Source organism: Homalodisca vitripennis, chromosome 1 (assembly GCF_021130785.1).
Source record: "Homalodisca vitripennis isolate AUS2020 chromosome 1, UT_GWSS_2.1, whole genome shotgun sequence".
Taxonomy (NCBI): domain Eukaryota; kingdom Metazoa; phylum Arthropoda; class Insecta; order Hemiptera; family Cicadellidae; genus Homalodisca; species Homalodisca vitripennis.
Window position 1 is genome coordinate 142,572,711 of NC_060207.1, and position 18,216 is coordinate 142,590,926.

General features: G+C 38.6%; 1 protein-coding gene across 1 annotated transcript; it reads left to right on the forward strand.

Moving 5' to 3' along the window:
- The first annotated feature begins 490 nt into the window (after positions 1 to 490).
- Positions 491 to 2,432, forward strand: LOC124372580 (dihydrolipoyllysine-residue succinyltransferase component of 2-oxoglutarate dehydrogenase complex, mitochondrial-like). The gene is made up of 2 exons (XM_046830988.1): positions 491 to 778; positions 1,562 to 2,432. Exons 1-2 carry the CDS (start codon positions 491 to 493, stop codon positions 1,694 to 1,696), a joined length of 423 nt encoding a protein of 140 aa, XP_046686944.1. The 3' UTR covers positions 1,697 to 2,432.
- Positions 2,433 to 18,216: the final 15,784 nt, after the last annotated feature.

The following is an 18,216-nucleotide window of genomic DNA, read 5'->3' on the forward strand; positions in this document are numbered from 1 at the left end:
TACAATAATAATTTTCTAAATTTTAAATGTAAACAAATGTTTCTGCCTCTTTGATGAACGTCAGCTGAACGTATTAACAGCTGTTAAGTCAGTTCACTTTGTATCACGTGTCGTAGCGCAGTCTGCCGGATCGAAGGTAAAACATAACAAAAACAATATAGATATAAAATATTGATTAAATAAACAATTTAAATTGGACTGAAATGTAAATCTAAACCATTCTCGAATTCCATTGAAAACACAACAAATTTCAACAAAATCGGTCCAGTCGTTTAGGAGTTCAGTCACATACACATGAACACAAGAAATATATATATATATATATATATATATATATATATATAAAGATAAACACATATCCTCAATAATGCCTGTATTTTATTTTCTTTTTTGGATGGAAGTCCATTCATTAAACATGTTCCTAGAATCCAATTATCAACTTTTATTGTAGTATTAAGTATTGTTTGGTTCACCCTATCTATGGTATTATATGCAGAATGTTCTAATGTCCTCGTTTCACTGGCAGGGGCTGCTGGTACCTGTCCTGCGCAATGTAGAGAGCATGTCTTATGCCGACATTGAGAAGGGCATCAATGCGCTTGGTGAGAAAGCACGCAAAGGTCAGTTAGCAGTAGAGGACATGGATGGTGGCACATTCACTGTCAGCAATGGAGGCGTATTCGGATCGCTCATGGGCACTCCGATCATCAATCCCCCGCAGTCTGCTATACTCGGCATGCACGCCACATTCGAGCGACCGGTCGCCATCAAGGGGCAGGTAATTGATTCAGGATTTAAATTCTAATTATAAGAACGTTTTCATGATGAATCCACAACTGTGAACAGACAGTAACTGCTTTCCAATGCATGTAAGAAAATTTTTTTAGTTAAATTACAAATGTGTACATTCACTTGTAATGCGTGTAAGTCATTGAGATGGTTAATTCCTGTACTCAATTCTGACATTACTTGATTCTATATGGTAAAAATCCATCCTTAAATCTTGGCTATTAATTGCTTACTGCCTGAGTTTTTCAATGCATAGCAGATAAATAAACATTTGATGACAAGATCTTTATACATGGTGATCAGATACCTTCTTATTTCCTCTTTCCCCCTCTCCTGTAAGGTTAGTGGAGACATACATTTGAGCATATTTGAAATATTTGGAGATCTTATCTTCTGTTATATTAAAACTTTCCTCTTCCTTTGGGGTTAACTCCCAAAATGATTTAGCTTTCAAAAAGTTAGTCTTATTAACATAAAAAAGTGTTCCAACAGCTTAATACAATCAATGGACTCTTTGATAACTCTTTTGTTTTAAACATGATCAAGACATGGTAAAAAGATGCATTCAAACTTTTCCAGAAGTTGGTTGATCATCATGTATTGGTTGGTGAAAGTAACATGAACGTACACATATTAGATCAGCATGAAAACTAAAAAGATGAAAACACAGATATCATTGAAATAAGTATTGTATGTATTCTGTTTAGTCTGTTTAGCCCGCTGTGACAGTTAAGTTCTCTGATGACACATCTGATGTTATTGTGGGTTCTAGGTGGTGATCAGGCCCATGATGTATATCGCTCTGACCTATGATCACCGGCTGATTGATGGTCGTGAGGCTGTGCTGTTCTTGCGCAAGATCAAGGCTGCTGTAGAGGATCCCAGGATAATCATCGCAGGATTGTAAAACTTAGTGAACCGTAGTGACTGAGTTGCGCGGTTTCTGCGATAAGTCTAGTTCGTTTCTGATGACTACACATGAGGAAAGAACAAAGCACTAAAGCCAGACCATCAATAATCAAATGCAGAAATTGTCCTGTAACACGTCAACCCTGTTAAGGCAAAATCCAAATGTCTCTAAAGACGGTATTGATCTGTTATTTATAAATTAAAAATACTATCGGATACTTCTAACAATCGTTGTCAAACCTAAATGTTAATTGCGAAATGTGTTCAACTAATTGGTGTTTGGTTTGGTTGGTCGCAAACCCACTCATTTCAACTGCACTGTCTCAAGTATTATCGTAGTATAAATTAGATTATTTGTTAATGTTCTACTAATGTTTTATAAATTTTAAATATACACTATAGTTATAAATCTGTTTATTATCGAAAGAATTGTATTATTTGATAATTGTTTTAATAAAATATATCAATCTAAGGGAGTTTCTTTCAGATTGTGACCAAAACTCAGTTTTATTGAATGATTTTGCGCCAAAGCAACACCATTAGTAGTGAATATTTTTGTTGTTACTTAATTTTATTCTCTATTTTTTATGTCGTTCAAAGTTATTGTGAACCTTATTAACTTATTATTTAAGTTGTATATTATTAAATTATTTGTAGATACTCATCACGTTGCTTTAATTTTTTGTAAGCATTTGGTGCTTAGTACATAATAAAGAATGCTTATAAATCTCCCATCTATGCATGTAACTTCCTTGTGACCCTACTGCAATTTATAATATTAATAAAATATATTTATTACTCATATAGATACTGTTAAGCATATATGAAAAGTGTTTTATAACTCTTATCTCACCTTAATTTTTGTATATTATCCTCCCATTTCCAGTACAAGATATTAAAATGTTTTAATATATTTTAGATTTTATTAAAAAAAAAAAAAAAAAAAAAAAATTTAGACAACCCAAACATATTTTTAAATTTTTTTATTTGCTCAAAAGTATTAAATATGACAAACCATGAGTTACTTTGCACCTTGGCCTATCTTTAATATAGCATTGTAAAAATGTTTAGTAACAGAATTTATTGTAGGAGATGTAGCATTACACTTTGCAGGTAGTACTGTACATCAATGGTAGGTGAGCTGCTTTGAAGCAACTGGTATATGCTTTTTCATATAAAAAAGGATTATCTGGAAAATCTGCATTATAAAAATGGAAATTTAGGAAACATATATATACATAATAACTAATTGCTAACCATTCACTTACTGAATTGGAAGTAAGTTTGGTTGAGAGTAATTTTAAAAAAAGAAGACAAATTGAAAATGGCTTGCAAAATTTTAAACAGGATTACTTGCCGAAAATTCTAGACTGGAAGCCAAATAAAGTATAGAGATAAAAGTGGAATAAATGAAGTAAAGCCATTTCTGGAGAATGTGGAGGCTGGGGCAATGTTACAGTACTGTTTTTGGGCAAAAATTCATGAACGCACAAAGTGTGAGCAGATAGATTATCATGGTTTAAAAGCCACAAATTGTTTTGCCACAAATCTAGGTATTTATTCGTATTGCTTCACGCAAACAGCATTGAACTTGCATGTAATACTCCTTATCGACCGTTTGAGCTTGTAACAAGGATTAATGATGCATTGTACCATTAAAATCGAAGAACATAGGGAGCATAACCTTCTTGTTCAACTGCACTTGTAGTCAAGCCTTTTTTGGTCTTGGCGATCCAAGATGCCAACACTGGAATGCCTTAGTTTCAAAGTCAATCTGTAAACCCAAAGTTTCATCGCCTATTATAACACATTTCAGTAATTCTGCATCACCGTTGACAAGCAACTTCCATTCACTGAATTGTTCAAAATTCAACAATTCTTGAAGAAAAACACAATTTTGCTGTCACACTTTTCATACCCAAAAATATTGTTTCACAATTTCATACCATGAGCCAATTATATGCCAAAATCATACACAACTTTTATTCAGTTCTGATATTACTTCTATTACCATAATACTGCGATTGTCCATAACCACTTCTTCCACTTTTTTTGCATTTCATCGGTTGTTGTACAGGGGCACCTTGTGAGGTGTTTCGGTATAAACGCTTTTTTTTTCGTCTGCCCTGATAGTTGCAGTCGTGCTGGGTTCTATTCCAGGGTTGTGATATCGCCTTATATTTTTATCTTACCCGCGTCCTCACTGTGCGCTGGTAGAGATCGATGTTATACACAAGGTTAAACGTAAGTGAACAGAAAATCTCAGACTCGTTCAGAGCGAATTCGGTTATTCGCACTCTTCAATAGAACGATATCATCACAGTTTTCTGTTCTATGTTTCGCGATTTTACGTAAATAAATGTTGATTAGAACTGTCAATGCCCCGTTCTAAAAGGTGACGTTTAGAAATAAATTCTATTGTAACGACGACTATTTGGCAATTATTTGTGCGTGAGAAAACAGATTTTTAATATCGGTGGTCCGCGAGATCCTTATTCCACAGCCGTTGACTCGAACCGGTCTCTATATCGTCTGCTCGTTTCTTCTTTCTTCAGTGTGTTGTTGTGCTGTGTTATGAGGTTATGTTTTGACTTTACCAATATCAAAATAAAATATTAAATATATCAAACCAAACAAATTCCTTTTCTATACTAACAAGACTAACGTTATCGTAAAGTTTAAGCTGGAAGCAAAATGTCCAACGGGAGTCTTGAGTTATATTCCTCCCCTGTGAAACGGCTAAATTCCTTCAAGCAAATATATTTAGGTTATTTCAAAGATTCCGTAGAATTCAGGTTAACGAATCAGTACTAATTTTTATATTTAACCTTCAACATTCGATATTCGTACTCTTTTTAAATTTCCTTAATGATTACAATTGAGGCGTTAGCTGCAAGAAGGGCACATAGCTGAAAAGCTAGGTTTTCAGAAACAAGGTTCAAAGTTTTGTAATAGGTTCAAAATGCTTTAAGAATTATGCTGAACTTTTAAATGGTTGAAATCAATTAGTTTTATTATATTTGAATAAGACTTAGAGTTAAGTAATGAGTTAATAAATTTAGGAATTTAGTAATTTAACATTTTAGAAACAGTGTTATGTGCCCTTCTTGCACCTAACGTTATTTATGCTGTGAGAAGTGCGAAGTAAATGATGTATTGACTCATTATTAAGCAAACCAAGACATTTATGAACACAAAAACAGGTTTATAACATGATATCAAAGGCTTCACAGTAAATATTGAAGAAACAACAAGTTTTTTTTTTTTCTCTTGCAATAGGACTATTGTTTGATAGCACTAAAACTCTTCGTCACTGATCTCTTCGTTTGTCGGAGGGGGTTTCTTCAACAGTCAAGTTTTCGAAAAGCATTTCTATATATGCCACACCATCGTCATCAATGAACTTATACAAATCTCTTAGTCTCTAATTTTTGCCGCATTCATCATTGGTGGAGAAGGTGGTTTTAGTGTTTGTTGAACATTGTTCCAGTATTTCACTGTTGGTAGAAGTTTTCCATATTTTAAATGGAATAAAGTTTGCACAATAGGTTGTGGATGCCAAAAGTGTGCATTTTCCATGTATTTCATTTGAACATAGGATTGAATTTTGAATTTCCTGCCTTTACACACTGGTGGCAAACAAGCAAGGGTGTTTGAGAGCAGAGTTTCCAGTCTTTTATCAGTGTTTTGTAATGTGTAACAATAAAAGGATTGCTTGAACGAGCTAGAACCATTAGACTCTAAGTACGGTTTTTTCACTGTTGTTATCACTTCTTTCTTCTTCAACAGTGTTTTGAAGAGTTCAAAATTCCTGTCGCACTGCGAAAAGGAATGGCCGCGAACAGGAAACATGTGTGTAATGTCAACGTTGTACACTTTTGCGAACCAGCGTCCAAATGAAACTATTGTTTTGTTCTTATTTTGGCCCCCGGCACCATCTGAGAGAAACACTATCTTCTTTACTCTAGGAAACTCGACAAGTTTCTTCTTTAAGCAGTCATACAAGAACGTTGCTACGGAATTGGCATCTTTTTTGCCTTCTGTTTCCATAAAGGTGTACATGTAGGATGTGTTGTCATTGTGAATATGGACATTAAAAGTGTAAAGCCAAAGAAGCCTTTTATAAAATTGACTTGTAGCATTGAGCTTAGGGAGAGGCAAAATTTTGTGCGTAATCGAACTCTATAACCAATGTAGTAGGGTCCGTTTTACAATTTTCCAATATTTCTGTCTTAGTTTTAGAATAGGCCTTAATTGTTTTCTTGTGCACCAAAAAGTTCAACTTGCATTCATCTTCAGGATTTACATTTATACTTCATTTGGCATTCCGTACAGTAGTCGCAAACGTCTGTCTTTGGATGACGGAAGCTAAAAGTTACATTGTTGTTTAAAAAATTTGAAATATGTTTTTGTACCTCATTATTAGGTTTTTTACCGGGTTTTTCTTTGTAGAACTGTGAAAACATATCATGTAACGTCTTTACATTCAGACATGGATCATCAAAATAGTTCAGGTTTAGATTTATCCTGACAGTAGTGGCTCTTTTTGTGTGGGATAGAGAGTTTATATGCTCAAGAAGTAGATCCCATACTGAGGATTCAAATTTATAGGGTCTATTACAATGGGTTCTCTCTCTGATCAGAAAATGATCCATTGTGATTTACGATTTTGTCCTGGACTATTCTAATCCTTTTTCATTGACACATTAAAGAGTTTCATCAACAGTTTTTGGCACACTACAAGTTCATGTCCATTATCTACCCTTAGAGAGTAACACCAACTACGAAGTCGCTCTTTCTTTGGTTGCGTAGCCACAGTTTTCAAACTTTGGGTTTTCATACAGCTAGACAGAAAAGTATCTTGAACTTCTTTGTTAGAACTATCCCAAAATTTTGTAAACATCTCAATCTGTTGTTCTTGGGTAACCTTTTCGCAGCATTTCTTTAAGCAGCAAGTTGTTACTCTCGTAAACTCTTTTTCCACTTATTAGCTTTTTAGAGGTTGAAAACATAGCTCTTACCTGAATTTCTAGCAGTTTTATTTAGATTCCGTTTCCATTCAGTTATTTTAATTGCTTTCTTACCACCCAACTGCACAGCTTTTAGGTTAGTTAAAATCTCTCCACTATCACTCATATCGAATACCGTTTCTGAGAGTTCACTGTCCGTTATATTATCACACTCTTATAAAAACTGAAAACGTCAACTCTAAAGTAACTAACAAAAAAAAAAAAAACTAAGAGAAGATCTACTATTATTATTGTAAAACTATTAGTAATAAAATGTGGTTTTAAGTATTGTAAACAAACAGCAAAACAAAGATGTAGATGTAAACACAACTCACGGTCAGCTGACACTGAAAATCACCCGACATGCTAACACAAAAGCAGGCGTACCAACCTCATGGAATAAGATATCAACACAAAATTTTCAGGACACATGTACAAAGACATGGTGGATCGTTTTCTGCGTTCTCCGCAAAAAGGGCACATAGCGGTATGTGCCCTTCTTGCAGCTACCGCCTCAATTCGGGGTGACTCACCAAATAGATGATGTATGCCGATTGCGTATTCTCTCGTACAGGGCTTCTCTCCTCGACTCGACTTCAGAAACCGACGTCCGCAAGCAAAAACTCTCTGTCCCTTGTCGGGTCGGCTGTATAAGTAGACCGTCAGCCGTTCATCATGCGCAGAGACGCGTTTTCGTCAGTCGTCGCCAGACGCTGCAGCGGCCACATCGGAGCTCCGGCTAACTGCACTGCCCCGAGTAGAGAGGTTCCCTAACCTCAAATCAACTCCTTCTAATGGAATGACGACGACTATCGACGAAAAATAAATCGACACTTCTACTTGTCAAAATAAACGTGTTCTCATTTAAGAACAAACAAACAAAAAACGGGGTATAAAATTGAACCCTTACACCCTCCACTTACTTCGTGGAGAAAATAAAAACTAAAAAAAAGACTCTGAAGTCGGATTAACGAAACAAAATAAAATTACTTTTCACAATAACTGAACATAAAGAAAATAAGGCAAACTAAAAGAGTGCAAAATAACTACACTTCGTTCTCGAATTAACAAATTCCCCTACGCCCTGTAGAAGAAAATAAAATAAAATTCTTCTCAAACTGCCCACTCTTTCCCATTATCTTTTCTTTGGGAAGACCGGGAGGCCCAATTTCCGGGCGTTTGCCGCGGGTCCTCTTGGGTTTGGTGCAGTGAGGTCGCTCTGGAGGGTCGCCCATCCTTTCCTGCGTTGCAGTCTCCTCTAGCTGGGATTTCACTGACGGGGGTACTCGAAGGCATTCCTCTTCCTCAGGATCCGGGATTATCTCAATCGAGCTGCCCATGCTCCACCCGGGCGACAAAGAGAGGACGTCACCCTCGTCCATAGGTGACAGTCTGGCCAGCTCTAGTAGTGTGGGTTTGGGGGATATACATCTGTCAACTTCCATGTCTCCCGAGGACGTTCCCGCGGCACCTTCCGGTGGGTTTATCGAGTCCACCTCCTCCTGCAGGGCACCGATCTCTTCCGGTGTTTCTTCCTCGGCCGGAAGTCTAAGCGACCACGTCGTTGGGTCTGTAAGCTGGTCTAATTCCTCGGCCAGATCTTCAAAGGACCAATCTGGTTCCTCCCCCGGAAACAACTCCGGCTGGCTACTCTTGATTTCGGTAACCGAATCCTCCCGAAGTTCTTTCGCCATCTGCCGCCAGAATTCTCGGCCATCTACTTGCAATTCTTTTGCCTCTCGTCCCCCGCAGATGGCTCCGGCGATCGCGCAGAGGAAAACCCCGCAATCCACAAGGTTGTCCTGTGAAGGACAACTCCGTTCACCGTAGAGGCACCAACTCCGGGCCTCGGTCTTGGCCCTTATCTCCTCCTTCTTCACCTAGTCGCGCAGAAGATCCATCGCTGGCTTGTGGTTTCTTCCTTTTAGGGAGTCATAGGCGCTAATGGTTGCCTTCCGTGGCTCTACTACGAGATGCCACCAGTGGCCGACGTCCGCCAACTCCTCATGTACGGGGACGAGGATTATTTCGTAATCCAACAAGTCCTGGTCGCGATGGTGACCCCGCGCTCGCTCGTGGCCGGATCTCTTCAGCACCGTGAAGAAGTAAGAATCTAGTGCGAGGACATTGGGCAGGTCGTAATCCATAGCATTCCGCCTCTCTAGAAGTCGAAGATACGCCGAAATTACCTCGCCGTTTAGCAGTTGCCTAGGAAAAAGCCGCTCGGAATCGCATGGCAGCAAACGGACATGCTTCCTTACGACTCGTGCCATCTTTCTTATCTGTCAAACTGTGAAAAAAAACACCCAGACACACAAGCCAAGCTCTAAACTACCGTGCAAAGCCTCAAGGTAAACCACTCAAGCAGTCAAAATCTACAAGTGCAAATAGCAGGGGATAGTGCAGTTAGCGTGCAACCTGCAACCCAAAGCGAAAGTTCAACACATGCAGGAATCACTTAAAACTAAACTAGATATCCTTATCTATAACGTGCGAAGTTACAGCCTACTACTTACCCAGTAGGAGCTGCAACATCCGGCTTATTCAGCTGGATAAACGCGTTCCCTTAGTTGACATATTTTTTTTATGTCTTTGACGTGAGCTCGTAGCACATTCCTTTTTCGACCACAGAGGCAATAGATGATTAATCCGAACTTTTCTACAATTTTATAAGGCCCGTCGTATTTCGCCGCTAGCTTCGAGGCGAAAGAGTCAATCGCCGACGAGAGATGGTGTTGTTTCAGCCACACCAACTCCCCAACCCAGAAGTTTTCCTCTCTCCGCCTTAGGTTGTAATATTTTGCTTGAGATCGACTCGCTCTTTCTAAATTCGAATGGCATTGCTTGTATAGTTTTGTGAAAGCTTCTAATCTTTTCCGGTTCGTATCTGTCGCATTCGCCCGCTCCACCGGATTCTCTCGAGGCGTGTAGGGTGCTGTCAGTTGATGTTCATTTCCCCATCTCTCCAGTAAATTACGCCATAGCTTGGCCGTAAACTGCGATCCATTATCGGTGATGGTGACCTCTGGTGCGCCGTAACGAAAAAGCACCAAATTTTGAAATGCGTTCACCACATTCGCCTCGGTCAACTGATTTTAATGAAAACAGTTCTACCCATTTCGTGAAGATATCCTGTACCACTAGGATAAACCTCGCACCTCTTCGTGAACGTGGCAAGGGTCCTACTATATCGGCCGTGACCTTATACCATGGACCAGTTGGTCTCCGAAAGTACATCTTTCCTGCTGGTTTCCGTTGTTCAACCTTGTGCGCCTGACAAGACTGACATCTTCTAACGTAATTCTTCACATCTGTGAGCAATCTCGGCCAATAATACCTCTCTTGGACTTGCTTTGCCGTTTTTCTTATTCCAAGATGGCCGGCCGTTTCACGATCGTGATTTTCGTTCAACACAGCTTCTCGCTTGTATTTTGGCACACAAAGTTTCCAATTTAGAGAGTCGTCGAACCTATTCGCCCTTCCTCGGGGCTTATACTTCATAAGGTTTCCTCCGGTAATCCTTAAATTTCGGTACGTGTCGGGCTTGGAGGTAACTCTAGCGAACATCTTGTGGTACCAATCTCGTTTTAAGTCCGATTCCTTTTCCAAAACTTCTGCGCTAGAGCATAACTGAGCGCTGTTTGCACCTTTTACGGGGTAGCGAGACAGAGCATCTGCCACTCTGTTTAGAGTACCCTTCCGGTAATGAATCTCAAAATCGTTCTGCTGAAGTTCTAGCACCCATCGAGCTAGTCGTCCCGTCGGCTGCTGAATATTCATCAGCCATTTGAGAGCCTGATGATCGGTAACGGCGATAAATTTGTACCCCTCCAGATATGGCCTAAATTTCTTTACAGCCCATACTAACGTCAAACATTCCTTTTCGGTAACGGTGAACTTTTTCTCACCGTCAGTCAACAATCGGCTAGCAAATGCTATAACGCGTTCTCTCTTATCGATTTTCTGAGTCAATGCTGCACCCAGTCCATCATTCGAAGCATCTACTTCTAGCCAAAACGTTTGTTGAAAATCGGGACACGCTAGTATTGGTGTATCGGAAATCTTATCTTTAAGCTCGAGAAACGCACTCTGTTGTTCGTCCGTCCAACCTCACTTTTCACTTTTCTTTAAAAGTTTGGTTAAAGGTCTAGTTGATTTGGCGAAATTCTCCACAAATCTATACCAAGAAGCGAGTCCTAGGAAGCTTTTCAAAGAGGAACTGAAGTAGGTGTGGGGAACTCTCGGATGGCTCGTACCTTTTCTGGGTCTGTACGAATTCCGTCTTTATTTACAACGTGGCCTAAATATTTTAATTCTCGTTTGCAGAATTGACATTTTTCTGCATTTGGTTTCAGACCAGCGCCTCGTAACCTGTTGAACACATCCTTGAGGAGCGTTAAGTGTTCTTCAAACGTCTTACTGACAATAATTAGGTCATCTAAATAAGCAAATGCGTTTGGCTCTAGCTCGGGACCTATAATTTGGTCTAATAATCGTTGGAACGTTGCTCCAGCAGAGTGCAATCCAAACGGCATTACCCGAAAATGGTACAGGCCCTTGCCAGGTACGGTGAAAGCAGTGAGAGGTTTGCTTTCTGGCGAACGGGGTACCTGCCAATATGATTGTTTCAAATCAATGGTAGATATGAAGGAGGCTTGTCTCAATTTCTCCAAAATCGAATTTATCTGGGGCTGGGGCAACGGGTACGCGTCTTTCTCGCTGACGCCATTTAATTTTCTAAAATTTATGCAGAAACGACATTTCCCACTGGGTTTCTTCACGAGCACTATCGGAGAACACCACGGGCTCGACGATGGTTCTATAACTCCGTCTTGTAACATCTTATCAACTTCCTCGTTGATGATCTGTTGCATCGCCGGATTTCTAGGATAGTATCGTTGTTTTATCGGTTCGTTCTTGCTGAGTTTAATTCGATGCTCCACTAAAGTTGTTTTTCCCGAGCAGGACTCGAATTTAGGACGCTCCTCCTGTAAAAATTCGTTCAATATTTTGTCTCTCTTTGTCATCTAGTGAACCAACCTCCTCTGGTACTCTGTCGCTATTCATACAGCTGATGTCGGTCAAACCACTGTCATTCAGATCCTCGCCGCAGTTAACTGATACCAAATTTAATGGCCGGATCAGGTCCATGCCCAGGATGATCGGGGCAGTCAGCGACGGCAAATACGCAGTTGCTACGTCCAGCTCGTGATCGGCGATTCTGCATTCAAAACGATATATGATCGAGACGGACACTTGAGTATTGTCGGCTAGTGAGATTTTTAATTGTTTCCTCGTAGGTAGAACACCTACTTTCCCCAGGAAATCGGCTACCTCTTCATTAATGAGTGACGCCACTGCACCGGTATCAATCAACGCTTTGAAGTTTCTTCCGTAAATCTCCACGTTCGTGTACGGCCTTGGAGATCATCAATAACGATCCGATTGCTCATTCATTCCATTCTTTTGGGGTAGTCAGTTTTGACTTCGGTTTGGACTCCGGCGACCCCCTACTCCCGAAGTCCTCGCTTCGTTTCCCGATTGCCTACAATCATATGATGTCGTCTTAACACCTGGCTTCTTACAGTTAAAAAATTTTAAATTCCTTGGTTTTCTACAATTTCTATAGAGATGGCCTGGTATTTCGCAGTTCCAACATACTAGCCCTCGTATACCATTAGGCTTTGGCGGGTTATTTTGGTCGTCACAAGTTTTCATGTGTGTAGTGGCTCTCTGATCGGTTGACGGTTCATTATACGATACTTTCCGGTGCCCGCTGTCAGATGACCTGGTTTGCGCAGTTTCACATTTGTCTCGAGGAGTTTCCGTTCTGGGATGTGCGGTCCTAGACACGGCATATGCGTGAAAACTTTCTTTTAGTTGCTGAGATCTACCTTTGCTTTGAAATGCTGTTTCCGGAACTAGCGCTTGAGCAGGACTCGGTGGAGGCCGATAATTAAGTTTTTCTCGTAAACAAGTTTCATACTCGTCAGCAACCTTCATTAGTCCGGCTAAGTTCACGAAATCTCCCCTTCGAACATACATTTTATACGTCGGGTGCGTATTATTGTAGATTCGCTCTAACTTCTCACTCTCCGAAAATCCGCCTCTTCTTCTGATGAGAGTAGACAGAGCAACAACGTATTGTTTAAACAGCTCTCCATCGCCTTGGGTTCGTTTTCGAATTTCATCATCCAGATGAACGATATAGCCTGGTGGTAGGTACTGTATCTGAAAGTCTCGAAGAAAATCCACAAAGTTTGCCCAAAAATCTCGATTATTTCTGTATCACAAAAGCGCACTATCTTTTAGCAGCTCAGGTAGTGCTTTTAGCATTCGATCTTCTTGGACTTCGTAAGCATCCATCAATTCGTGTAGTCGCTCTAAGAACGATATGGCGTCAGTATCCCTCCTGCCATCAAAACGAGGATTCCATTTTCGCACCATATTACACAATGTAGCGGTGTCTGAAACACTGCGTGGGCTATTCTCGGAACCAGACGCCATGTTTCCTGACTGCGTATTGGTGAATTCGTAATACTGGCGCGGTAGTGAGTTCGATGGCTGTACGTTCCGGGAAGCCATTATTTCATACTCTGAATTCTGGCTCAACCCTCTCGGGAGTGTTTGTTCGAAAGTAGTTGATCTAGTCGCTACGGGTAAGGACTGTGGTCGTACAGCTCCTGACATGATTCGCTTGACTTCTTCGAACGTAGCGGTAGGCGCGAGACCAAGCATCTCTCTGATAACCTCCATCTCTGTTCCCGTCTTCGATTGCACATTTTCGTTATTTGGGAGAGTTTCGCCGCTCGTTGCTCGGCTCACACTTCCATATTCCGTAGGAGCAAATCCGAGGGAAGGGCTCTTTGCAATCCCACCTCGTGCTAATCGCACTAATTGAGCTCGCAACTGCTGGCTATTTCCGTGACTCGGTACTCCGTATTTATTAAGTTCAGCTTGTAGCTGCGGTTTGGTGAGCTTATAAACCCAGCTGACCCTTGCATCCAAGTCGGTTGATATATTGGCGTCGTCGGCGCTTGGAATTACCAAAGTATGAGGATTTATCGGGTGTCCTGTTTGAACGGTCTTTGGTATTACGCCAGTAGAAGTAGACGTCGTAGGCGGAGGCTTCGTTGTTTTTGAATCCGTTTTCTTTGTATCGCTTGTAGTACCGCTTTCTCCTCCATTAATATACATCCAAAATACGTTCCATCCAAGAAGGTTTAGAATGGTTCTCAGAAACCTTAAAATATATAGATCCATTTCCAATAATTATTCGCAGTTAATTTGTCTATTTTAAGTTGCCTCTGTCGTATCGCTTAGTATTTTGTCTTGCGATTTCTATTCTTTTCAGTCCAATTTTTCGGGCGCCATTTTATGTGAGGTGTTTCGGTATAAACGCTTTTTTTTCGTCTGCCCTGATAGTTGCAGTCGTGCTGGGTTCTATTTCAGGGTTGTGATATCGCCTTATATTTTTATCTTACCCGCGTCCTCACTGTGCGCTGGTAGAGATCGATGTTATACACAAGGTTAAACGTAAGTGAACAGAAAATCTCAGACTCGTTCAGAGCGAATTCAGTTATTCGCACTCTTCAATAGAACGATATCATCACAGTTTCACAATCTATAGTGTTCATCATCTTCAATGTCTTCACAGAAATCTTTGAAACATTTATAGAAATCATAAACACTGTCTTACTCATACCAAACTCACCATAGGCCTTTTTTAATATTTCCCACGCTTTGTTGCACATTTTTCATACAAAATTAAATGCAAATTCTTTTATTCATTTGTTTACAAACAAAAATCACTGACTTCATAAAACACGTCCAACCTTAGCAACTACTAGTGAAAAATTAAACAACAAATACAGTTGGAAATATTATACTTCAAGAGCATGAATACCAACATAAAATAATTATGACAAAATTGGACTCTCCAAACCCGTGAAACTTAAAAATTCCTGTCACTTTTTGAACACACCTATCGCATGGCTACGTTATCGTTTCAGATGATTCTGTAGCATAATTTATTAATGGGCTAACACAGAGAAACTTGACTTTGATGAAGTGACAAAGACTTAAAAACTAAGAAGCTCAAACATGAAACACAGGATTACAATTATACAATATCAGACATACTTCCTTAATTTATTATGGACCAAATTGAACTGAAGTTTAAAACTTTTAGAAATCAAAAAAACATTAAAACAGATGAAATCCATCTAGTTGGAGCAAAGCAAACATCCTGCAAACAGAAGTAAATTTAGGAAGAATAAACTTGTTAGTGTTTCCCAAGTAGCTAAAGCAAGACAACCTTCAACTTACTTCAGCAACGCGATGTAGCTGAGTTCTAGCCACAAAGCAGAAAGTGAAGTTAATCCAGGACATCATACTGAGGACAGAGTTAATTTTTTCTTTAAAATATTCGTATTTTTAAAGTTTATCGTTCATAATGGGCCAAGAATCACTACCAAAAAATTGAAAGAATTTGAAATATTAGATGATTTTTCATTAAAAATATTGAATAGCCAAAAAAAATCTGCTCATCCTTGACTACTACAATTTTCCTACTTCTCTCTCACTAGGCAGTGAGCACTTTGCAACAAAAGAAATTGACTTTTTAGACAATATTTTTTTAGCGATTGTGAATGCCCAGTAGGTACAATGGATCTTGACAAATCCAGAAAGAACATGGCCTTCAAGTAAGAAAATATCTATATTCACTAGAATATTGACAACCAGAATAGTAACAGGATTCAACAACCATCACATTACCTTGATCTTTTAAATCATCAACTTCCAAATTATATTCTAGTAACATCTTTCAGCAGGAAACATCGCTTAAAAGAGGAGTAGCTATTAACAAAAATAACACCTTCGGCTGAGTAATAGAAGGACTCAATCTGCAAGAAGATAAAGATAAATCAACTGTCCTTCTAAGGTGCCTTCTTGATAATATTCCTTTGAAGAATGATGATATTTGTATTGTAGGTTATTTCAATGTTGATATCTTGGACAAGAGAAAAAAATGAAAGACTTCTTTTGACATAACTCAAATGGACCTCACTCCAACTAGAATGACCAACACATCAATGTTATATATCGACACTACCTGCACAAACCTTAAATATAACTCAATAGTCATTACTGTAATCCACAAAGTACTCTCTGACCACACAGGCGAAGTTACACAGCTGGAAATTCCTTCAAAACATTACATGTTCCAAGGAATGTCTCTTCATAGCTAGGACAGAGTGTACCTGACAGATGATACAGAAAAAAGACAAATTTGTTTCAATTAATTGTGAGAGGGACAGAGAAGAAATTATTGAGCTAGATGAAGTCAAAAATTAACACGCCTGAAAATGAGGTGAGAAAATGAGCGCTTCATATATATATATATATATATATATATATATATATATATATATATATATATATATATATATATATATAAACATTGAATCACAAAAAGTACTTGCTCCGCCGGGAGTCGAACCCGGATCTCTCACTTGCCGGGTGAATGTGCTACCATTACACCACAGAGCGCTCACTTTTTCCGAATCTATTATTTTGTATTTGGCCGTATCTGTCACGTATGCGTTTAAATAAGCAAACTAACATATGATCGGAAGATCAAACACCTGTCAAACGACTTTTTATTTACGTTAAATTGTATAAATGGCAATAGCCTTATTTAATTTCAATAAACATTGAATCACAAAAAGTACTTGTTCCGCCGGGAGTCGAACCCGGATCTCTCACTTGCCGGGTGAATGTGCTACCATTACACCACAGAGCGCTCACTTTTTCCGATTCAATTATTTTGTATTTGGCCGTATCTGTCACATATGCGTTTAAATAAGCAAACTAACATATGATCGGAAGACCAAACACCTGTCAAACGACTTTTTATTGAAATTAAATAAGGCTATTGCCATTTATACAATTTAACGTAAATAAAAAGTCGTTTGACAGGTGTTTGGTCTTCCGATCATATGTTAGTTTGCTTATTTAAACGCATATGTGACAGATACGGCCAATTACAAAATAATTGAATCGGAAAAAGTGAGCGCTCTGTGGTGTAATGGTAGCACATTCACCCGGCAAGTGAGAGATCCGGGTTCGACTCCCGACGGAGCAAGTACTTTTTGTGATTCAATGTTTATTGAAATTAAATAAGGCTATTGCTATTTATACAATTTAACGTAAATATATATATATAGTAAAATCACATAAGTTTTCAGCTTGTAGATACATTATTATTATGATGAAGAATCAATTATTGAAGAAACGCCAATGAAGGATGCATGCCAATATGTATCTATCATAAGTCGCGGTAGACCGAAAAATCCTAAACATTAAAATAGTGTGTCACTTCATGAATATTTTCAAAGTATGTAATAGTATTACAGAAATACATCAAGATGGTTTCCTCAAAATAAGTCCCAAAGAAAGTTATTGAACGTGATTAATTTGAAATGCTTCGAGAATACTACAATTTATATTTAACTACACGTGATCATTGTAAAATGTTGCATTTGATTTGAGCAAGACGTGTGTCTATATTTTGCAACATACTGCTTAATAATTATTCAAAGAATATTATAGACATATGAAATTATTAGAAAACGCGTAAGAGAAAAACTATACATTTTTCAGCTAAATAATGCGAAAATAAATGTAATAAAAAAAACTTCATTTCGTCACTAATTTGTCATTATTAATAAGTTCTTAAACCATAATTATAGATAATTGACATCATTTTGTTCCCTCGTTAATGCAGATAAAAATTACATATAGTTTGAGTATATTTTGAGCAATAGGTTTCGAGCTAGGCCAGTAATAGAACGCGAGTGCGAGTCCTCCTAATGCTTTACAAGCGGGCACCCACCGTTAGTCACTTCACAACGACACCTGTCCTGTCGGCCTAAGTTAACGCTGCTCCCGCGACGACCCAACTTGCACCGGGTGATGCAGTCAACCGACGAGGCTGGTACGGTGTTTAACGTACCAAGGGTTACATTTTCCTTTTTACCTACCAGGCAGTATATTCAAATTATTTCTGCTTAATACCATTATACTAAGTATATCCAGGCTTTGAAGGATCGAAAGGTAAATCGACTTCCCTATAACATTTGTATGTCCTTTTGTTCTTAATTATGCATTTTCAAAATCTAGAGCAAGAGGGTAAACTTGGGTCAGTATCAAACTTGTCAGGTCTTAAAAACCTATTTATGTCAATTAGAATTAGAATAAATCAGGAAACATACTATTAACATTTAAATTATATGAGATGATTAAATTGTAATGGAAAATAAAACCCAATTAATAAAGTGACAGAATAAAGGGGTTTAATAATTTAAAAACAAACCATAGAAAATTAATACAGTTGAACAATACAGAATAATCCAATAAATTTTGACAAAACACGTGATATAAACATATGATAGTTTCTATTAATTAAATTATTCACCACAGGCAGTGCAGCCAAAGTGAAAGAAGA